General features: G+C 43.4%; 1 protein-coding gene across 8 annotated transcripts in view; it reads left to right on the top strand.

Annotated features, from left to right (window-relative positions):
- The window catches only part of LOC146809180 (uncharacterized), a 337,838-nt gene that overhangs the window by 190,065 nt on the left and 123,597 nt on the right, over positions 1–24,176 (top strand). For 7 of the 8 annotated variants that reach the window (XR_014966353.1, XM_085615976.1, XM_085615974.1 and 4 more), the window contains 2 exons: positions 322–360; positions 2,738–2,794. Coding sequence is in view for 6 of the 8 variants with exons in the window: in XM_085615976.1 (XP_085472102.1) it covers positions 322–360; positions 2,738–2,794 (96 nt within the window). In the remaining 2 variants the exon portion in view is untranslated. Of the gene's footprint in view, positions 1–321; positions 361–2,737; positions 2,885–3,208; positions 3,312–24,176 lie in introns of those variants that run through there. The other variant, XR_014966352.1, reaches the window with a different exon arrangement.

A 24,176-nucleotide genomic window follows, 5' to 3' on the forward strand; every position in this document is an offset into this window, starting at 1 on the left:
TATTTAGTACAACCAATACATTTCTGCTCAGTGGAGTCGCTTTTTATCACATACGATAGATAGCGCACCATTTACTGGGACTTTTGTAACAATGGCTTATGTAATCTTGGAAAGATACATTCTGATAGAGATGGCAAGGTTCCCCAAACAAATGTATTTGACAGCTTCAAACAATGCTTTTATAAACAGTACAAGCTTAGTTTCAGCCGATGTGGTCTAACCGAACATATGACTGCACATTTGAGGCAATATTCCATGTGGACTGGTTGAGCTATCTATCTTGATTATATTTCAAATACGTTGTTTCTATTTTCTTTACAGCAACATCATGCCCCGTGGCCACCATGACGCCTTCAGTAGGTAGGTGTGGTTCTTTATATGAGTCAATTTATGTAAGAAACAATAATGATGTTTGCACGGTCTGCACACAAGACAGAAGTTAATTTAAAAATGCATCTATAAGTCTGGGAAGCCGTACTACAGGAGTACTCTTTTACATACTCTTATATGACTTTATGAATTTTCCCCCAAAAAACATTTTGTTCTTATTCTAGATGGTTTGATACAGGTAAGAATACATAAGCGTACTACAGGATTACTACTTTATGTGCTCCAAAATGCCTTTTAGAATAGCCCGCAAGGAGTCCAGTGACTTTAATTTTAACAAATCATGCAAGTGGGGGTGAATCTACATATAGTTTACAAAGTTATCATGTGAACATAGAGGGGCCTATTCGCCAAAGTAAATCTACAAGTAAATTTACTTTTACACTTTTAAGTGACTTTACTACTTTTGCCAATTCAAAATATACGAGTGTAAAATTACTCAAAAGTATATATGTTCCCATCCACAGAAATAGGGGCTGGGATCAGTAAAAACATCATGTAAGACTGTAAAGTTACTTCTACTAGTAACTTTAAAACTGTATTTGACTTTCAGCACAGTTGGTGGAAACCTCCACAATCGTTGTAGAGTTCTGTATATAGTCAAATAAATGGAGAATTATAAAAGTATAATAAACTTTAAAAAAAGGTAAAAACTAATTGCTAAATAGTCATGTTAACTAATTGCAATAATTCACTTTAATATATATTCATTTTATAAAACATTATACAAATACTGAATTAATAACTTAGTTTTGAATTAGAAATGTATATTTTTAACCTATTAAATTAAAATCAATTTTTAAGTATAAATAAAAAATACCACCTAAATTAAAACATATATTTTTATTAAGTATTTGAAATGTTCAAATAATATATACAATTAATTTAGCCATTTAATTATTTTTAATAAATATTACATTATTTTAAATTTTAAAGTTTACCAAAATTTGTTAAATAAAACATACATTTATTGATTAAATAATTAATTGCTTTATCCATAGATTAAAAAGTTTATAATATTTTAATTTATTTGAACATTTGTTTATATGTGGTCCCTACCACATTATTTTCTACCAAAGTTGAGGCGAAGGTCTCTGCACATAAATGATAGGAGAGGCAGAGTCTGGACCTCCACACGTCTGTATATGATTAGCATTTTGCTGTATGTTCGTACTATTGTAGTACTTCAAAATGCAGTTGGTGACTAGTTCACACAGTCTGTGAAACCACCTTTTGCTAAAACACAGGCTGCCAAATGTTCTACCTTCAAAACGTATCGCTGTACAAAGATTTTGACCTCTAGGTTACCCAACTTTCAATAACATGCATTAGAACAGTCCTAGAAGTATTCCTATGAAAGGTATAAAATAATCTTGCCCCTGATTTAAGCAATAAATAAAGATTACAATCTTTGTGAGAAGAAATTTGGCCACGTCACTACAAGAACACTGCAAAGAGTTCCTTAGTAAGAGGGACTCACCAAAGACACCTCACTCCAGAGAAGGACTATCCAATAGGGAACAAAGAGATGCATGATTTTCTTTGATCAAGAAATGGCTGTCCCTAATTATTAACAAGGGGGTATTTGTAGATGAGCTTAGTGATGTCATTTTATTTCACTGCCTCCAATGTTTGGTACCTGTCTTACACCAAGGCTGGGATGGAGTACATTTACAACTGTTTTTCTCATTATTAACTTTCTTAATATAGTTTGTGAATAAATTTACTACTGAAACCTATACCTACACATGCAGAGAGACCTGCCCCTGATGGAAGTCTCCACACACAAATAATACACGAGGCAGAGTTCTCTGCCCATAGGTTTATGGATAGCATTTTATAGTGTCTGAGTAGTACAACGCCTACTAACGACGCACTATAACAAGCAGTTTATGAATTGTGTCCATTATTTCTTTTTTTCCTAATGTGTTTCCCTCATTACTGCGGAAAAATCTGTCCCTTCATTATGTAGCCATATTTCAAGTCCTATGAACCTAACTGCAGAAAGAGAAATAGCTATCAATAGAAAGGACAGGCATAAGAAAAACCTGAGATTAGGATAAAATAGGATAAGAAATGGAAAGAAAAACATGTGGGGGATGCATTGACCAATACTCCTGTTCCAATAATGTTCCTCTACATTCATGTAGTACTAACACACCACTGTTTTTCACTGATCCGTGCTGAATACAAATTCAACAAATCCAATCTTCCTACTCTTTGCTTCTTTTTTATCTTATCTGTCAGACTACTAATTCCGGAATGTTGTCTCTCAGTCTATTATGATTCTATTATGCACTTCTTTACAGAAATTCTACTCACTGATGTCCTTCCACTTTATTCTTTACAGACTGGACATCAATAAACGCCGAGATGAAATCTGAAGAAAAAGAGAATGCTACAAGAAGTAAGAAATTTGGATCGTGGAAATAAGTACAAATCATGTTAAGTCGCAAAAACATGAATCAAACATTGGCAAATGATGATGTTTTGTGTGGTGCTAAGTAGGGGTGGGCGGAATTTGCGTAATCGCGTTACGCAAATCTCCGAGAAACGGTAAAAAATCTCCGCGAACACGCAGAAATTCCGCGAACACGCGGAATTGCTTGTTCACGATACTTTTTTCCTGTTCGCGATCGCTGTTTGCGTGCTCGGGGTGAAATATCTCGCGAACACGCAGATTGAGAACGCGAACAAGCAAAAAATTTCGCGAAGTCGCGGAACGCAGATTTTTGGGTAATTTCGCGTTCTCCGCGGAACGCGAAATTACGCAAATTCCGCAAATTCAGCGAACGGAACAGAATTTACCGCCCAGGCCTAGTGCTAAGACAGGTCTGTTTGGGCTCTAGAGCAAACGGGTTTCCTAGACATTGATCTTTGTACTGTATCTTTTCCTTTCAAATAAAAGAAGCAGTTTCACTTAGTGGCATGAGATTTAATTAGATTCACTTCATTTTAAGTTAACTGACCACAGTATAATTTATTGTATTGTATTAAATAGGTTTCCATGCACAAGGGATCATGAATGCGGGTGGGGTGCTGCCTGCAGGAATTGGCTGCAGGGTACGGCTCCAGGGCAGGCATGCCACACACGGGCAAAAGCGGTGCATGTCAGGGGGTTGCTTCACTGCGAGGGGTTATTCTAAGGTAACCATATTTTGCGCCCTCCCCATGGACAGTTTTATCATCAATGATGCCATATCAGATGTTGCAGTTATGCTATTACTAACGCCATACAACATGTCATGAGTGATGCACTATGTAAGGTAATCAGCAGGGCATGAGATATATTTACCTTAGGGCACCAGTTATTTCACTTTCCTAACAATGACATCACTTTTATTTTTCTTTATTAAATTAGTTATGTAAATGTATGTGTCTACCTATATATATATATATATATATATATATACATATATAAAATCCCTACCACAGCTTAGTGTGTGTGTATATATATACATATATTACCTACTGGCGGTCGCCAGTAGATAGTTATAGTTAGGACCGTGTTTCCATAGGAAATCTCAAAATTCTATTTTGAATAACTTTGGCGCCGGTTGACGTATCCTCACGAAATTTTCAAAACTAATGGGGCGCTCTGCACAGCTCCTACCCTGAAAGTCTCGGGGTGGTTCGTCAAGCGGGGGCCGAGAAAAAAGGCGGGTCCCAAAACGCGTTTTCCCCATGCATTTTCCCATAGGACCTTTAGTCGAAGGTACAGCCCGAACGGCTGAACAGAATTACTTGAAATTTGGCACAGAGGTAGTCCTTAGGTCAAGGAAGTGCCTTTTGCATATCTGGTGTCAATCTGTTCAGTATTTCCTGAGAAAATTGCATTTAAAAGTACATATATATCTATATGTGCACACTGTGTGCGCACGGTGCTGTGCGCGAGCAAATTTCTGATTGGCTGTTAGATGTCAGTAAACATTCGAATCGGTCGAAATCATTAAGTGTCGGCCGTCATTTTGTCTGTCGCATTGTGTGAGAGAGGAAAAACAAAGGCGGAGAACGTGAAGAGGGGGCAGGGTAGAGAGTTCCTGACCCCCTAGCCTTTGTCAGGGGGTCCCTGAAGGACCTCAAGGGTGAAAAAAACATTTTATTTTTTTTAAACGCGGGGTGCGCGCACGGTGAATTTTTTTAACAAAAAGAACAAAACATATAAGAACGTGAAAAGGGGTAGGGTAGAGAGTTCCTGACCCCTGAGCCCTTGTCAGGGGGTCCCTGAAGGACCACGAAGGGTGAAAAAATGTTTTACATTTTTTTTCCGAAAAATCACGAGGTGCACGCACAGTGCGCGCATGGTGAAAAACCCATAAAAAAATAAAAAAATAAACTTTTAAAAAAGTTTATAAGTTTATAGAAGATATTAACTATGCTGTTGAACTTTATCACAATTCAAAAAAAAAATTACATAAAAAAAATTAATACATACTTAAATTAGCATTTACAAAACCTTTGAAATTCACTAAAATAACCATAGGTTTCACACACGTTATAGTTAGGAATTAGCATTTAAAAAAACCTTGCAAATTCACTTAAAAAACCATAGGTTTCACACATGTTATAGTTAGCTGGACATTTCACTAGTAAAAAAACAATGAAATTCCACCGTTATAGTTAGTTCAGGTAACTATAACTCACACGACCGCAATCCACTGCTGATGACGTCAGATATTACATCACTGATGACATATGTGTCTTTCTGTAAAATAAATATTTGTTATATATATATATAGCTAAAGGTTAATGGAAGAATAAATGAGAAAATAAGTGTCTAAATACAGTGATGTAATTTCTGACGTCATCAGCAGTGGATTGCGGTCGCGTGAGTTATAGTTACCTGAACGGTGGAATTTCATTGGTTTTTTACGAGTGAAATGTCCAGCTAACTATAACATGTGTGAAACCTATGGTTTTTTAAGTGAATTTGCAAGGTTTTTTAAATGCTAATTCCTAACTATAACGTGTGTGAAACCTATGTTTTTTTTAGTGAATATATATATAGATATATATTACCTACTGGCGGTCACCAGTAGGTAGTTATAGTTAGGACCTATTTTCCATAGGAAATCCGCAACATTCTAAGTCTGGTGCCGGTTGATGAATCCTCGCAACATTTTCTAAACTTTTGGCCAGCTCTGCTCCGCTCCTACCCTGAAAGTTTTGTGGTGATTCGTCAAGCGGGGGCCGAGAAAAAAGGGGGGTCCAAAACGCGTTTTCCCCATGCAATTTCCCATAGGATCTGTTGTTGCAGCTACAGCCCGAACCGCTGTAAGGAATGACACCAAATTTGGCAAAGAGGTAGTCCTCAGTTCAGACTCGTGCCTTTTGTATAAATGGTGTGAATCCGTTCAGTAGTTCCTGGTAAAATTAGAGTTAAAAGTACATAAATATCTATGGCCGGGGAGGATCCGCGGACCCTACACGCACCGTAAGCGCACCCTCCCCGAACCGAGCGTGCACCCTCCCGATCGCGTGCTGAATGCTAATTGGCTGTCGAGTGTCTCTCTACATTCGAAACCAGGAACTGTTGGCGGCCATTTTCTGCCTCGGTAGAAGCGAGGCTGGAGAAGCAAGGGGAATAAGTGTGTAAAACATATAAAGGGGGCAGAGTGGAAATACTCTGACCCTCTAGAGGTGCTTAGGGGGTCCCAGAAGGACCCCCTGGGGCCCCCTTTTTAAAAAAAAAAAAAGGCGAAATGCGCGCACGGTGCGCGCATCCTATCGCGTTGGGTGCATGGATTTGTTTTTTAAAAAGACAAGAAATCATTGGTTGTATGACTACTTTGTACACTGAAAGGTAGGGTGTATATTTCTGTTTTTAAAAGGTATGATTCTTATTGGTTAACAAAAACAGATTGTAAGGAACATTATATATGATTAGCTGATATGTTGAAAAGTGAAGCACACTTCCTCTCTTGTGTAGGAACATTGTGTGCTGAACGTCTGACCTGTGTGCTTAGTGCAGTGTTCCATGACCTGTTTCTATGGTAACAGGCAGAAGGCAGATTGGGGGAAGGGTTGAAATGTATTTCAGTTGGAAAGGGTTGAAATGTTTAACCAATAGAAATGTGTGTTTGCTTTTGAGTTTATGTGTGAAGGATTGTGATTTGATGTTTACATGTATATGTGTGGAAAATGAAAGGGAAACTTTTCCATTCTTTGTTTTTGCTGAGAGGTGCACAGTGCAGAGATTCTGTAAAAGAAAATATGGTGAGTGACTGATATACTTCTTAATCTACAAAAGAACTTGAAAGATGAGTTATTTAATTGTGAGGGGATGTATGTAGACTATTTTGATTTTAATCAGACTAATGTATTTCTCCTGCTAAAGTGTAGGGAGTACTTTTTTTCTCTACAATCTTATTGATAGTGTGCGTGCATGTAGAAACCATTCTGTGATAAGCATTTGTGTTTTTCATAAATTTGCAGACAGATAACTGTGCTGTTTTTATATTTTGGTAGAATTAGAAACCAGTCATTGTTTATGAATTTGTGAAATTAGTTATGTTATGTTTCTATACTAAAATGTAGTACTACTTCTAGATGAAGAAATGTGTTTTGGTATAGTGCAAGGGATAGTGTTGTTTGTCTAGAATCACACAGTGAGTCTGTGTGCATTTGGAAACCACTGTGAGAGAAGCATTTGGTAACATTCTGTATTTGCTGACAGATAACTGTTTTAACCTGTCATGTTGTGAAGTTTTAGTAGCATTAGAAGATAGTTATGGCTCATGATTTGATTAAATGAGTCAGGCTTTGACAGAAAAGTGCAGCCCTGAAATATGTAGATTTTGTGCAGTTCCCTTACCACTTGCACTGCAGTGAATGAGTTTTGGTAAACTCCTAGGGATAGTGGTGCTTGTCTAGAATCACAGTGTGAGTTAGTGTGTATTTGGGATCAGTGTGAGAGAAGCATTTGGTGACATCATGTATTTGCTGACAGGTAACTTTTTTAAAACCTGTCATGTTGTGAAGTTTTAGTAGCATTAGAATCCAGTCTTTGCTTATGCGTTGATTAAATGAGTCATGCTTTGACACTGATGTGCTGTACTTAAATATGTAGATTGTGTTCAGTACCATTAACTCTTCTAGACTAGTGAATGAGTTTTGGTAAACTCCTAGGATAGTGTTGATTGTCTAAAATCACACTGTGAATCTGTGTGCATTTGGGTAAGGATTGTGAGAGAAGCCTTTGGTAACATCGTGTATTTGCTGACAGATAACTGTTTTAAAACTGGTCATGTTGTGAAGTTTGAGTAGCATTAGAAGCCAGTCTTTGCTTATGCTTTGATTAAATGAGTCAGGCTTTGACACAAAAGTGAAGTCCTGAAATATGAAGATTGTGTGCAGTTCCTTTACCACTTCCACAGTAGTGAATGATTTTTGGTAAACTCCTAGGTATAGTGGTTGTTGTCTAGAATCACACTGTGAGTATGTGTGCATTTGGGAACCACTGTGAGAGAAGCATTTGGTAATATTGTGTATTTTTTAGCAGATAACTCTTTTAAAACCTGCCATGTTGTCAAGTTTTAGTAGCATTAGAAGCTAGTCTTTGCTTATGTATTGATAAAATGAGTCAGGGCTTGACACTAAGGTGCAGTACCATGTACTTTTCTGTTCACTTTGGCAGAACTGAAAATTTAAAAGTTTTACCTAAGCACTGTGCTAGAAGTAGTCTGATTATTTAGTCAGTTTCTAAGTACCAAACAGATTGCTTCAAATGTCTATGCAGTATGCATGTAGTGTTCTAACATACTATACAATTGTCTTTTACACCTTCAATTCCCTAATCAGTATCCATACACTTCCAGGAAACACCCTGTCACTCCCTTTGCAGTTCTCTAGAGACCCATTCAACAGCATGTACTAATCCATTCACTGTGCCAAAACCCAAACACTTATAAATTCACCAAGACACTCTCTTTCCAGTACTCTAATCATTCAGTCACTGCCTAAGTATTCATGCACTGAGCCAGGTCTTAGCACATGGACTTCTTCAAACCCCTATCCACTATGCATGCAGTCCTCTAACCACCTACACACTTGTCTTTCACACCTTCAATTCCCCAGTCAGTATCCATTCACTTCCAGCAAACACCCTGTCACTCCCGTTGCACTCCTCTAGTGACCCATTCAGCATCATGTACTAATCCATTTACTGCGCCAAACCCTAATAAATTCACCCAGGCACTCTCCTTGCAGTACTCTAATCATACAGTCAGTACCCAAGTACTCATCCAGTGACCCAGGCCTTAGTATATGGACTGCTTCAAACCCCTATCCACTATGCATGCAGTCCTCTAACCACCTACACAATTGTCTTTCACACCTTCAATTCCCTAGTCAGTATCCATACACTTCCAGGAAACACCCTGTCACTCCCTTTTCAGTCTTCTAGTGACCCATTCAGCATCATGTACTAATCCATTCACTGTGCGAAAACTCAAAAACTTATAAATTCAGCAAGATTTTATCTTTGCAGTACTCTAATCATTCAGTCAGTGCCTAAGTATTCATGCACTGAGCCAGGCCTTAGCACATGGACTGCTTGAAACCCCTATGCACTATGCATGCAGTCTTCTAACCACCTAGACACTGTCACGTGGTTTGAAGCCACTCCCTATTTACAATGCTAAGTTAGCTTAATCACGTTAGCTGTTGGAAAACCATCTTGTTGCTTTTGCTGCCTTTGCACCCGACACTGTTGTTACATGTTATTCATTTGAGAAATGCAGACTCGCTCTTGTCTCAAGTGAATGTTATTTTTAGACATCCTTAACAGTTGCTAGTGCCCTTGGTCTGTACATCGAGTAAAGAACTGTTCTAGGACACTAGACGGTGCCGGCTGATTATGTTCAGGGTGATCGTACCACTGTTTCGTCACAACATGCACGCAGCTGCAAATACCAGAAAGTCGTGGGCTTTAATATCACAGCGCAGCATATTGTTAGGGCATTCGATAGAAGAGCTGTTGCAGAGAACACTGAGCTGATCCTGTGATGTGATACACCAAAGCTGATCTATACGGTATGGGGTCCCCTATGCAAGCCTATGAGACCTTCTAATAGTCTAATAATATTTTATTAGTTGCTAGAGAAAGGAGGGTGGTTGTTTTCCACTGTCATTATTAATATGATCGCTCCTTTCATTTTCTATGGAATTGTAACAATGCTAATGGTAATGATCTTAACCATTTGTCTGCTTATGTTAGCCAAAGTACTGTATAACAGGACTCGAGGTTTATGAATAAATTCTTTAAACTTTACTGTGTCTTAGTTATTCTGTTGTGGACTGATATATATATGTGCAAACGGGTATTTCGGGTTCCCACCATTCCTGAGAATAACTAAGTCGCATGTTCTGGGTTGTCTATATATTGGGACCGCCGAGCTCAATCTCGGATAACGAATGTGACACTAGTCGGATAAGGGGTTCTTAGTTCTGAGGGGAGTTTTTGGTACACCACAATTCTCTAAGGTTCTGGTTTCCTGCGCATAGTTCTGTACATACGCAGAATCCCTACAACATGGCGCACCTAACGTTTGGTCTTAATATCTGAGATGCCTTAGTAGTGCTTTTTATTAGTCCACAACGCCCTCACTCTGGTTTCCGGATAACGGGAGTGACGGTTTAACCTACCTAGGTTTTAGGCTATAGGTTCTTTCAAGCTTGATAATAAAAAAGGTTACACTAATCTAAGCCCAAGTGCTACTAAAGATCTCGTTGTCTCTTCTTTTTAGTCCTAATGGCGGTAGAAATTCCCGCTCATAGTAGGCTGTCTCTACGTGCTCATTCTGATGACGGGATGGCGGTGGTGTTTGTCGTAAGTGCCACGCCGGTGCCTCTACATTATACCCCATATATGGCTTTAGAAATTCCTATTTCAACCTGGCAGCACACTATTTGGTTTAATGGCGCCCTCCCCCACACGGTCACCCCGGCGAGACTGGGTCCTTTGTCTATTGAAGGAGCTACTTGGCCGGTACTGGCCGGACATACACCTCATCCACGCTACCTGACGGTAGGAGTGGATAGCTTACGTATACTACACACGACCCTGATTACGGTACATAGGGCGTTAGTGCAGTATGTGTCGCGCACTGTACAGGTGGGGGCACCTGCAGTTGCGGGACACGGGGCTGATCACCATCATGCGGTTGTGATCAGTCCTGTAATGGTAAACGCGGTTGTTGGCAAGCGCCCCCAGAATAAGGATGAGTATCCTTATTGGCTTGCAGAGAAATTCGATCAACTACAAGCCGTGTTTCCTAACACTAGTCCTGTGGATAAACACAGGATACTCACTATTACTTTGCCGAAAGAACTAGTCCCAGACATTGTCGATTGTGACAATTGGGGCAAGGTCTTTGCCGCGACCTATTCGAAGTGCTTCGGCACTACGTCTATGTCGGTACTACCTTCCGTAATCAAGAAAGTCCAGGAGGACCATGGTGCGGAAGCGGCTATTGAATTGGGAATGCGGCTTATCGACAGCTTCGATATAGTATGTTCCATGATTATGGGAAATCTCAAAGGAGATGCCATGCAGTTTCAAGTGGGAAACATGATGGCACTTATTGCGGATGACGATAAGCCACGGGAGTTTGCAAATGTTATTGCGAAAGCCTATAGGATGGTTGGACGTAGTGCACTAGGCGTGAAACCCGTCATCAAAATTCCTGATGTAGTACAGCACACTAAAGTGAGTTCGTCTACAAGAGACGATAAACCAAACTTTCCGAAACAAAATTGGCGAGCTAAAAAACAAGATAAACAGCAACAGAAACAGGAGACTCGTCCAGCGTCCCCAGTTCAGGCATTATGTTGAACGCACTTATGATTTGCGTGATCGTTCTCGTATTAAGTCACCTGATAGGTTTCAGGTTCCTGACCAGCGCTCTCCTCGTTCTTCACAGGAAACAGCGGCTTCACACTTTGGTGGAGGACACCGTGGGAGAGGCCGGGGTGCTCAAGGACGAGATCAGCCCCGACAGGCGGACGGAAGAGGCAAGCAGGAGGATTCTGCGCGTCCACGTCCTCCGTTTCAGAAAAAGAAAGTTGCTGCTATCTCAGCGAAGTGTGCCTCAGATGGTGCGGACACAGCTTCTGAACATGAAATGGGCGCTGACGCTGCTAGACAGCGCGGCGAAAGTTACAGTAGTGCGGGGAGCACTGCGTCCATTTCTGGAGGCGACAGCAACTAAAATCTATGTAACAGTAGAAACTGCTGATACTCACGTAGCCCCCCCTGAGAGATTATTTGACGTAGTCCTCAATATTGAGGGTGACATACAACGAAAAATTAACGCGGTATTTTGGGATAATCTAACGACCACCTATGATATACTATTGGCGGAAAAAGATTGGCCCCCGGCGTTCGTTCTAAACGCTCCAAGGGGGGAAGAAGTCATTCTTCCTTCTTTTGGACACGTAGTGCCCAAGGAGGAGTCTAAGAAGTTGGCCGAGGAGTGGGCGCGGGTGCTTGCACCTGCGTTGTATCGTAATCAGGTGGGGTGGGATAAAAGTTCTACCCTCCACGAATTTCCATTGCGGTCCTACCCCCAGCGTCAGCCCCAATACCCTATGCGTTGTGAGGCTAGGTCTCACGTCGCGGCTATCCTTTAAACAATTGGAATATCAGGGAGTAATTGAAACGTGTGTGTCATCCATGAATAATCCTTTATTCACTGTAACGAAGCCTGACGGATCGTACCGCCTAGTTTTGGATTACCGGTACTTAAACTCGCACTGCCGGAATTGTGCGGTGCAAAATACCCATAGTTCAGCTCTCGTCGATAGTCTTGTGAGAAAAAGGTTCAAAACCACACTCGACTTGTCCAATGGTTTTTATTGCCATAACATATCCCCTCATAGTTATGAGTGGACCGCTTTTACTTCGGGTGGTAAACAAAAAGTGTTCAAAAGGCTACCAATGGGCTATAAGAATAGTCCTGGGGTATTTGCTGCCCGTGTGGTCTCTCTCTTAGAGATGGTAGACCCGGAGGCGTACTCGTACGTTGATGACATCTACTTAACAGACGACGAGTTGCTTCCACACCTTGCTCGCGTGGACAACATAATTACTATGTTTGCGGACTTTGGTTACAAGTTTAACTTTAAGAAGTCCCACATTGCCGAGTACACAGTTTTATTCTTGGGGTACGAACTCAACAATGAGGGCCGAGGCTTGGCTCCGCAGTTCCTTGAGAAATGCACACGCCTTCGTATCCCTACGACACTGAAACAACTACAATCGTTGCTGGGCTTTCTGAATTTCGGTCGTACCTACATTCCTGAATATACCCAGCATATCAAGACACTATGGGCCTCATGTAGGTAAATAAATTTTACCGTTTCTTAAATACCGAGCCGTACCGAATCGGTAAATTAGAATCGGTAAGTTATATGTAGGTAAAAATTCGGTAACAGTTACCGATTCGGTAACATTCGGTAATCACGAATCGGAATTCACCGAATCGGTAAATACCGAGGTGGTATTTACCGAATCGGAAAATACCGAGGTGGTATTTACCGAATCGGAAAATACCGAGGTGGTATATACCGAATCGGAAAATACCGAATCGGTATGTACGGAACCGTTAAGTGAAATCACATGACTTGACGAAACAGCTAATCCCGTGCAACCACAGCCCACCCAACCAGGAAGTGGCCACACCCAGGCAGGTGTACATAATTAGCCGACCCTGGAGAGGCTTGGAGTGCAGAGGAGAGGCAGGGAGCCGGTGCCTGTGCGAGCGGGAAAACGAACATCATGTCCAGCCAGAGAACACAGAGAGACGGAGGGGAAAGGAGGAGGAAGCTGAAATTTAGCCCCAAGGAACTCCAGGTGCTGGTGGAGGAGGTGGTGAAGCAGCACCAGAAGCTGTTTGGAAGGCAATCCCTGCAAGTGCCTGAGGCTGAAAAGCGCAACATATGGCTGGCCATCCAGGCCCATGTGAATGCCGTGGGAGTGACCCACAGGGACATAGAGGTCCTAAAGAAGCGCTGGTATGACCTGAGGATTGTAACCAAGAGGAAGATGGGCGACATCCAGAAGGAGGCCAGCCAGACTGGAGGTGGAACCAACAGGGCACCTGCCCTCACCGAACTGGAGGAGCTGGTGGGGGCCACAATCGAGCAAGAGAGCGTCGTGGGTCTTGGGGACGCCGACAGCTCTGCCAGAGCCGCCACACAACAAGGTAAGACGAAAGCACAGCAATGTAGCACCCCCTATCCCTATCCCACATCCCCCAATGTGAAACGAGAATCACACTGCAGTCCACACGTGTCAGTGCAGACAGGCAATGCATTCCGGGAGATGTAGTCAGGGAAACACCAACCATGACGTAAATGTTACAGGGCAACAAGGCATGTCACGCACTCGAGGCACAAGGAGACAGAGGACATTTTGGAATGTGAAATTATGTATTGTGACGCTTTCAATGCAGCCCTTCGGGGACACTGAGCCAATGTTGTATTTCTGTCCACAGATGTGACATCATGCAGGACAGGGCATGCTGCAGGAGAGACGGCACACCGGCCACAAATATCACCTCTAGCCAGCACAAGTTCAGACCAGGGAGCAGGCCCACTGGCAGCCGCACCACCAACACAGGCAGCCTCGCCGCAGCCAGAGCCAGCATCACCTCACCCAGAGCCAGCATCACCTCACCCAGAGCCAGCATCACCTCACCCAGAGCCAGCATCACCTCACCCAGAGCCAGCATCGCCACTCATGTTCGAATCACCGGCCACATCTCCGCTTGCAGGTGTGGGAATGAGGAGGCGTCCAGCAGCCAGGCTACGAGCCTTAGACACCTCGTCAGACGACAGCATGGGCCCTGAAGAACTCTCCAGGCCCCAGGAAGGGAGCCATGCCACTGTGCCCCACACCTCACAGGCAGCACAGACGGGAGCAAGAGGGCGCCGCAGGTCGCGTGTCCAGAGTCCACCAGCACCCATTGACGGCCATGGTGTCTTCTTGGGTCTCAAGGGCCAAATGTTGAAGCAACAGCGCCTGCAAACAAAGGCAGTCATGACAGTCCAGAGGCACATGCGGGTGATGAAAACTACATTACTCTACATGGACACTAACATCAGCGGCATGGCTGCGGGCATTCGGGACATGTCCCAGTCAGTCCAGCAGTTGTGCAGCAAATTGGATGCTGACATCGAGGCACGGCGCCGGGAACGGCAGAGAAGGGACACTACCAACAGGGCACTCAACCGTCTGGCAACTGCGACTTCTCTACTGTGCCGGCGCTCTGTGACGATGCAGGAGGGCCTAACACACTGCTGCAGCGACCTGTCTCGGGGGATGGTGCAGGTGACAAGTGCACTAGGGGTGCTATTGACTAGTCAGGCGTCGACAACTGCTGCAGGGGATGCTGCGGAGAGCATCGACACCAGCAGCAGGAGCAGCATCACACCCCCCATCCCAGAAGCACGCAGGAGCAGCAGGCGGCTTGGGGTTGGCTCTAGTGAGGATGCACAGGCCATGCCATCCACCACTGCAGCGCGTATGCGCAAACATTGATGTGGCCCTGCTTAGCCACTTCCCAATGGGTGACGTAACCCTGGACATACTCCTTGTATAGATGTTATATTGCCAGATTGGCTTGTTCATGTGTTCATGGCGTGGTGCCACATTAAAACCACGTCATGACTAATCACAACTGGCTGTGTCCCCTTACTTACTCAGAAATAGTTGCATGTGATCTCTGCCCGTCTCTCTCTCCCATCGATTGCAGTTGGCACTCTAGCTGCGTTGCCCTGTGGCTGGCCTGACTCATCCTCGTTGTCCTCAAAATATGTTAGTTCCACATCTGTACCTTTTTTCGTGGCAAGGTTGTGCAGCATTGCACAAGTGGCAATAATCTTGCAGCAGGTGATGGGTGTGTACTGGCGTGCGCCTCCGCTCTTGTGGAGGCAGTGGAACCTGCTCTTCAGTAGTCCAAACGTGCGCTCCACCACATTGCGTGTTGTTTTGTGTGCCACGTTGTATCGTCTCTCACTCTGGGTTGCTGGGTGTAGGTAGGGAGTGAGGATGAATGACCGGCATGCATATGCACTGTCGCCTATATGAGTTGAAGGGAAACATCAGTCACATGCCTCTTTACACTATGATTTGCAGGTTGCAAGGGGCGTCACTGTTACTCACCTAGCAGGTATCCCTCTCCAAATTCTACGGCACTCAGTCGTGTGTAGATCCCACTATTCTGGAAGATGTACGAGTCGTGGGTGCTCCCAGGAAACTTTGCAACAATATCTGTGATGATGTTCCCTGCATCACAGATCACCTGCACATTGATGGAGTGGGTGGACTTCCTGTTCCTGTAGATGTGCTCTGTGTCAGCTGGTGGACAGATTGGGATGTGAGTATCATCAATACAGCCGATGACATGGGGGAACTGTGCCATGTGATAAAAGTCAGTTTTAGTTTTCTGCAGTGCAGCCTGTGTGTTGGGGAAGCTGATGTAGTGGTGCATTCTCTGCATCATGGCATCCAGGAACTTCCTGAAGAAACGTGACAGGCAACTCTGGGATACACCACCCACCGCAGCTATCACCACCTGATAACTGCCGGATGCCAGCAGATGTAGGCTGCAGAGCACCTGCACATGTGGGGGTATGGCGTGCGCCCTTCTTATTGGCTGGTCCAGGAGTGGGTGAAGGTCCCTGATTAAGTCCATGATGGTTTCGGGGTGTAGCCTGTACCTCTCATGTATCTCTGCATCAGTCAGGTGGAATAGTGTGATGCGCTGTCTGTAGATGCGTTCCTCCCATCGCCAAACCCTCAGTCCTGCTGCCTGTAGACGTAGGCGCCTTGCAATGACATACATAGCGGCCATGTTGTCCAAGCTGTTGCATTTTGGGATTGCTAATATGCACTGTTGATGGTTACCACCTGCTTTCAATCCGTGTTAATTACCGACTCTTATTTACCGATTTTCTTGGATTTCTTAATTACCGAGTGCTCCTATATGTCATTATCATTTTTACCACTTCATATTTACCACTTCATATTTACCGATTCGTTAAGTATGTATTCGGTAACTCTGATTCGGTATTTTAGAATTCGGTAAATATGATTCGGTATTTACCGCCTCATATTTACCGAAAAGTCGTTTTTGGACTCCTACATCTCACTTGTCTGAATACCGGTCGGTAACGGCATATTTACCGAAAATCGGCCGTTACCGACCGGTATTTGGCTACCTACATGAGGCCCTATATGCCTTGGTGCAACCTACTTTTACCAAATCTTGCTGGCTGCCAGAACATTCGGCTGCATTACACTCTTTGCAGTCTGACCTTCTTACTGCGAAATATTTACAAACTCGTGATAACCACACAAACCTGGTCATAAGAATTGTACCGGGTGTGGAGGGGTTCACGTACTTAACATACAATGAAGGAGACACTGTCCCCATTGCTTACAAATCTCATTTATATACTTCGGCTGAAATGCGTTTCTCCACTGTCGAAAACGTTTTGACAGCAGTTCAGATAGCAATCCTGAAAGAACGAGCGCTATCACAGGGGAAGCGCATGATGGTGGTAACACCATTTCCTGCCTTAGAGGCAGTCACTAAAGCGAGTGTGCCGAATTCTAAAGCTTTGCATCCAAGGTGGATACAATGGGCGACCTCCTTAGCCTCGCCTGATGTCGAATACATCTTTGACGCAGGACTTCAGACTCAGGAGAGTTTGGAGTATGAATTAGTTCATCCGGCTCCACTTACATTGCGCCCGTTGGAGGAGTTCCATTGTGTCATATACACTGATGGGTCCGCGCAGCCCGCAGCTGGATCAAGGCACGCTTATTCAGCGGCTTGCGCAATTGTTGTTGGTACTTTCGTGAATGGAGAATTCAAACAGGATGCGGTGCATACGCAGACTTTGGGTGATTGTACCGCACAATTGGCGGAGCTTAGAGCTCTGGTGCTTGCACTGGAGTTTGCTGATTACAGAGTCACAACTCTTATAGTGAGTGATTCTTACTATTGTGTTCAGTCTTACAACGACAATCTGATGTTTTGGATCGCGAATGGATTTCGTGATTCAAAAGGTAGCACAGTGAAGCATAAAACGCTTTGGGCTAGGGTGGCTGAACTAAAATGCAGTCGACCCCTTGTGAATGTTATTCACACTCTTGGTCACCAACGAGTTGGCGTCCATGCTGTCGGTAACAGTCTGGCTGACGAGGCAGCAAAAACAGCAGTGGCAACATACTTAGTAGCAGCAGTTACAAGATCCAAAAGTAAGATCGATGATGACATCTTGGCAGCTATTGCTGCATCTGAGACTGGGACAAACTTCCCTAGAGGTTTCCCTTCTCGGTACCATTATCACTTAAGTCCTGATAACGTCCCGTTAGTGAGGATTAATGATGTTGGGGATAGGGTTATTCCCAATTCGGACTGCAGGCCTGCATTGGTACAAGCTGCGCACGAGGGTGTTGCGTCTGCGCACGCCGGAGTGTCCGCAACTGTGTCACTGTTGCAACAGCGTTATTGGTGGTACGGTTTGTACAAACATACACGGACTTATGTCCTCAATTGTGGGATTTGCCAACAAATAAAGCCTTCTACGGTGGCGCGTCCACCACAAACGCAGCTGCATATATCTAATCAACCACTAGCGTGTGTTTATTTAGATCACTGCGGTCCTTTTTCCTCGGACACTGCGTACAAGTATATCTTGGTTGCAGTAGATTCGTGCACACGTTTTCTTTGGGTGTGGCCACACAGGAGTGCTGATGCCAGGACTGTCATCAAAGCATTGCGTGTCTTTATAGGGAGTTTTGCATGTGGCACCCTTCACTCTGATCAGGGCCCTGCGTTCGCCTCTAAGGCTTACAAAGAAGCAATGAGAAGTTTGGGGGTCCAAGTCAAATTTTCGTCTCCATACCGGCCTGAGGGCAATAGTGTTGTGGAACGAATGAACCGTGACCTAAAGCAATCATTGACAGCCAGGGTGTTAGGTACTGGCAAAAACTGGCTAGCCCATTTGTATGACGTCCAACGTGCACTTAATAATCTCCCTAGAAGGTCTCTGGGTGGGAGGACCCCGTACATGATGCTCTTCGGAGTTCGAATGTTTGTCCCTGACCTTGAGGGTCTCGACATGGCGGCGGTAGCCGCGCCTTTTGACTTAGATGACCACTGTACTGTCTTACAGAATCTTCAGGAAACAAGAGACACTCTAGCAAAAGAGCACATATCCTCTGCGACCGAAGCTGGACTTCAGATTCCGGTAGTCGGCTGGCTACCCAGAGTTGGTGATCTGGTCCGTGAGAAGGTGGAGAAGAAGAAGGAGTTTGGCCCCTCTTATCGTGCACCAGTGCCGGTGCTTGGAGTTGAGGGTACCCGCACAATTGTTTTGCCTCCACTTCCTGGTCACAGAGACAACAGGTACATTTCAGTTGACAATGTCAAGCTACACAGGGTGGCCAATACTCCATAGTCTGACACCTTCAGTTTCTTGCCCTTCGATGATGCGCAGTTTTGTTGTGGTTCCACCATCTGACATCGTGCCTGAGGTTGCCATTGGAATGCAAGAACTTTCTGATTCTGCTGTTTCACCTGCGGATGGTGCTTTGCCTGATGATGCTGAGTATTCTTATCCTGCTGATGTCCCTTTGTCCCTTTTGCATTCAACTGACATTGTCCAGTCTAATTCTTCCTTTGGAACTGAATCATTGACTTCCACTGCCCCTTCCAAATTTTCAAAATTTTTTGCCTGGTTCAAGAGAAAATTTTTGGTTCCCCCCTGGATTTACATTTGGCTGGTGCTCATTTGCATTTTTTTGTTCATGTCCATTGGTTTTGTGGTAGTGTTTTTTAGGCTGATAAAAGGACACTACCTGGATGAACGTTCTACAATTAGATTGATTAATGGAACTTTGGCCCCACATTCATCGTCGCACATCATGAAGAGGGACCAGACTTTTGTAAATATCACCGCCTGGCCTGTCCGTGATGGAATAGCATGGGATGCAGTTAAATTTCAAATTCATGGGCCCACGGAAGTGATTAATGTGCCATCTGTATATCGTGTTTCTATGGGTGATGTGGTGAAACAAGACATTCGATCTGATGATTGGGATGTTACAACTATAGAGACACTGTTTTCTGATTTGAAATACTATGCCGCATTTGATGCTGAGGAGTTGTATTTGAATAATGAAAACTATGCAGAACAGTTTTGTTATCAACATTATGGCACACATTTTCTTCATAGGGCGGACACATTTAATAGTTTAGTCAACTTTACGCAGTGGGAACATTGCCCAGCCCCGAAGATTGGTAGTTCAAAAACATTGATCGAAAATTTTTAGTATTTTTCGGATTTCAGTGTATCCAATAATGCATCTTTTTATTTTAAGCTTAGAGACGAACCTATTTCAAAGGTGCGTTTGACCCACACTAAATTGTTGTTTTCTAAGTCCTTCATGGACGATTTGGCAATTGGAGGGTATGACGTTTGGAAACATAATATTGATCTCAAATCGGTTTGGGGAACTAAATCTTGGCAAGTACAAGGTACAGAAGCTTTACATCGTGCCTGCCTCATCCCAAACCACATGTTATTTTTAAATTCTACAATTTTTCAGACAACCTGTTTTGGATTGGCTATTTCTAAAAAATTAAATTCCCCCTCGATCCCGGATCTGATAGCTTATCCCGGTTGGGAGAATCACACAGATCTGTCCCTTACTATGTTGCAGTCTTTTATTTCCAATTCCACCTTCAACATTAGTGCGTTGGACCCTAATGGTTGGTTGGTATGGCAGAAAAGTTCGGATAACTGTCAACGTAGATTTTTGGGGTTAATTCCCGGGTACATACAGGATAGAGTAGACCCACGTTTTCTGTCCTCACACACTGTCACTACCTACTCGGTAGGTAAATTGTGCCAGACATGGTTGCAACATTCCACATTAGATTCAGTTAAGATTCACTTGTCACGTTTACATGACAAAATTGATTTGAATGATTTTGTTAAGGGTCCCGCATTGGGTAGATCCAAAAGATGGGTGTATGCTGTTTACAACGAGGTATGGAAGTTGTCACAGATTGAGGCTGCTTCCAGACTCCGTGCTATTGACCAAGCCAATATGGAAAAAGTATTGGCAGTAATAGATAATAGTATTAATACCTTATCTTCGAGAATATATACATTGGATAACATTGTTTCATCTGTTGTAGATATTGTCCAGGACGATGTGTCTGTGTTGTATCATGGTCAATATCAATTACGTTCGATAATGCAATTTGCTTGGACTTTGCAGACGTTAAAGGCGGGGAAAGTACCGTGGGATTACATGAATATTTCTTCTTTATTCCGCCCATTTAATCTGACAGCGAAACAGCAATTCATGTCCATGAAAGATGCTACGTATTCACTACTGCATATAGAAAAGTTAGAACCTTTGCCTTTTTCTGTTGCTGAGTCGGATTATGCTGTGTGGCTTATCCATGGGATGGTCACTCTACCAATTTCTATGTATAGGTTTAGTTCGTGCATGAAACATTATGCCTTAGGCAGATACGAAAAACTTGGTTCTGCATTCTTGCATGAGGTCTGGTCTCTCCCATTTACATATCGATGTGAGAGAGACGGCAAAGAAGTTTATTTGAAAGGTGAGGAGTGTACGTCTGCTCCTGATCATTCTGTAGTATGTAGACATATCCAATTACATGGATCATGTAATATGAATGCCCCTAATTTAGCTTGCGTATTGAAGGGCATTCCTGTGCCAGTTATAACGCCGTCATTTACGCTGCTTGCTAATGGTAATTATTTGCTTTTAAATAGTGAGGCTTGCTGTGGGATGTTAGCTGGAATTCCCTATATTGTTTCAGTTTCACGGAGAGTAATTTGCTGTAATAACGTGCTTTTCCCACCCCCGCAAGGCCGACTGGATATATCCATCTGGCCGGCGATTCCAACCTTGAAAGCAGAGTTCAATAGGATGAACAGAATAAGGGCTCTTTTGTCTCAAAAGGAGGTTGCGTTGACTTCGTCACGTGAAACATTTCTCCTTCAGGTGGCGAACACTCGCACGGAAGTTCAAGCGCTTTTGAATACTGACCTCCCCCTACATTTTGGCACACTAATACACACTATCTTCAATGCTTCTTCTACGACTGGTCTGGTCCATTTTTTTAAAATTGTAGGCTCTGGCCTTGTGACGTCTTTCCAGTCTATCTTTGGTATAATACCAGCTATTTTTCATTCTATTTTTTCTGGGGTTTTCGGAGGGTTTCCTCTGATACTCGCATTAATTGCTGGCATACTCCTGTTGGTCTGCGCACTACGCTATGGCTGCACGACTTGCGCTACTCGACCACGGATTCAGCCTGTTCCATCTGCGTAGCCAGATGTGGGAATCTTATGGGACTTTACCACTGGCTACCTTGAGTATCGCTTATGGATTATCCTTCTGGTTCCCGTTTTTCACTTGTGTACAGCCTGTGTTTCACTGTCTCGAATGTCCGTTCCAGTGGGCTCTGGATATGTGTCTGTCAAACTTGGTGTCACCTGACCTGGATTTTGATCGACTGATGTATCCCTTAGTGGTTCATGAGTTTGACTGTTCTGGAGTCGGGTTTATGGCCTTGGGTGCGGCGCATGGAGTCCTTGGGTTATGGGATATCGAGAAAGCAGCAGTTGACTTCCTGACACGAAGTTACATCGAGATGCCTGCTTCTTGTCCACGTGGAGTGCTTGATGCTCATTTCCCTGTGGAACACGTGTGTTCTTTTTCTTTGCTGAATTGGATGACAGCCAATTTTGCGGATGACTCCAATGATTTTCTACTGGAGGCTGCAGCTGCGTATGCTGCTTATACTTTCCTAAATTGACTGCCGGATGGCGAGTTCAATGGAGTGAATTTTTTTTCTATCTTCTCACAAACGATCGTTGGCCTCTATGGACGATGAATTGTGTTTTTACATTTTTTTTCTCTCTCTCTCTCTCTCTTCTTCAAAATTTTTTCTTCCTCTCATTTTACTGAACTCACGTTTCAAGTTCTTTTGTCTGCATCGTTGATCTTGAACTCTGCGTTCTGTTGGAATATTCGCCCCTGGTTGTACGGTGGTTCGATCAAAGGGGGATGTCACGTGGTTTGAAGCCACTCCCTATTTACAATGCTAAGTTAGCTCAATCACGTTAGCTGTTGGAAAACCATCTTGTTGCTTTTGCTGCCTTTGTACCCGACACTGTTGTTACATGTTATTCATTTGAGAAATGCAGACTCGCTCTTGTCTCAAGTGAATGTTATTTATACATCCTTAACAGTTGCTAGTGCCCTTGGTCTGTACATCGAGTAAAGAATTGTTCTAGGACACTAGACGGTGCCGGCTGATTATGTTCAGGGTGATCGTACCACTGTTTAGTCACAACATGCATGCAGCTGCAAATACCAGAAAGTCGTGGGCTTTAATATCACAGCGCAGCATATTGTTAGGGCATTCGATAGAAGAGCTGTTGCAGAGAACACTGAGCTGATCCTGTGATGTGATACACCAAAGCTGATCTATACGGTATGGGGTCCCCTATGCAAGCCTATGAGACCTTCTAATAGTCTAATAATATTTTATTAGTTGCTAGATAAAGGAGGGTGGTTGTTTTCCACTGTCATTATTAATATGATCGCTCCTTTCATTTTCTATGGAATTGTAACAATGCTAATGGTAATGATCTTAACCATTTGTCTGCTTATGTTAGCCAAAGTACTGTATAACAGGACTCGAGGTTTATGAATAAATTCTTTAAACTTTACTGTGTCTTAGTTATTCTGTTGTGGACTGATATATATATGTGCAAACGGGTATTTCGGGTTCCCACCATTCCTGAGAATAACTAAGTCGCATGTTCTGGGTTGTCTATACATTGGGACCGCCGAGCTAAATCTCGGATAACGAATGTGACACTAAGCTAGTCGGATAAGGGGTTCTTAGTTCTGAGGGGAGTTTCTGGTACACCACAATTCTCTAAGGTTCTGGTTTCCTGCGCATAGTTCTGTACATACGCAGAATCCCTACAACAACACTTGTCTTTCACAGTTTCAATTTCCTAGTCAGTATCCATACAGTCCAGCAAACATCTTGTCACTGCCTTTGCACTCCTATAGTGACCCATTCAGTACCAAGTACTAATCTATTCCCTGTGCGAAAATCCTAGCACTTATAAATTCACCTAGGCACTCTCCTTGCTGTACTCTAATCATTCTGTCAGTACCCAAGTAGTCATCCAGTGAGCCAGGCCTTAGCACATGGACTGCTTTAAATGCCTATGCAGTATGGATGCAGTCCTCTAATCACCTACACAGTTGTGTTTCACACCTTCAATTCCCTAGTCAGTATTCATACTCTTCTAGCAAACACCCTGTCACTCACCCAGTGTGTCTCCTTATAGTACTGTAATCATTTAGTCAGTTAGCATGTAGAGTTTTAGGGCCTCATGTAGGTGGGCTTGCATTTACCACTTCATAAATACCGAATCATACCGATTCGGTATTTATGAAGTGGTAAATGCAATGTAGGTAATGAGTCGGTAAATATTACCGATTCGGAAAAATTCGGTAATTACCGAATCGGTATTTACCGATTCGGTAATGAGGCATACCTTCCCATTGATGGGAAGGTATGCCTCATTACCGAATCGGTAAATACCGATTCGGTAATGGGGGAGCACATGCAAGGGTGGCAGGGTGTCACATTGACACCCTGTTGCACCCCTGATTCGGCCATGTGTGCACATGTGGCACACAT

This window comes from Triturus cristatus, chromosome 7 (assembly GCF_964204655.1).
Source record: "Triturus cristatus chromosome 7, aTriCri1.1, whole genome shotgun sequence".
Taxonomy (NCBI): Eukaryota; Metazoa; Chordata; class Amphibia; order Caudata; family Salamandridae; genus Triturus; species Triturus cristatus.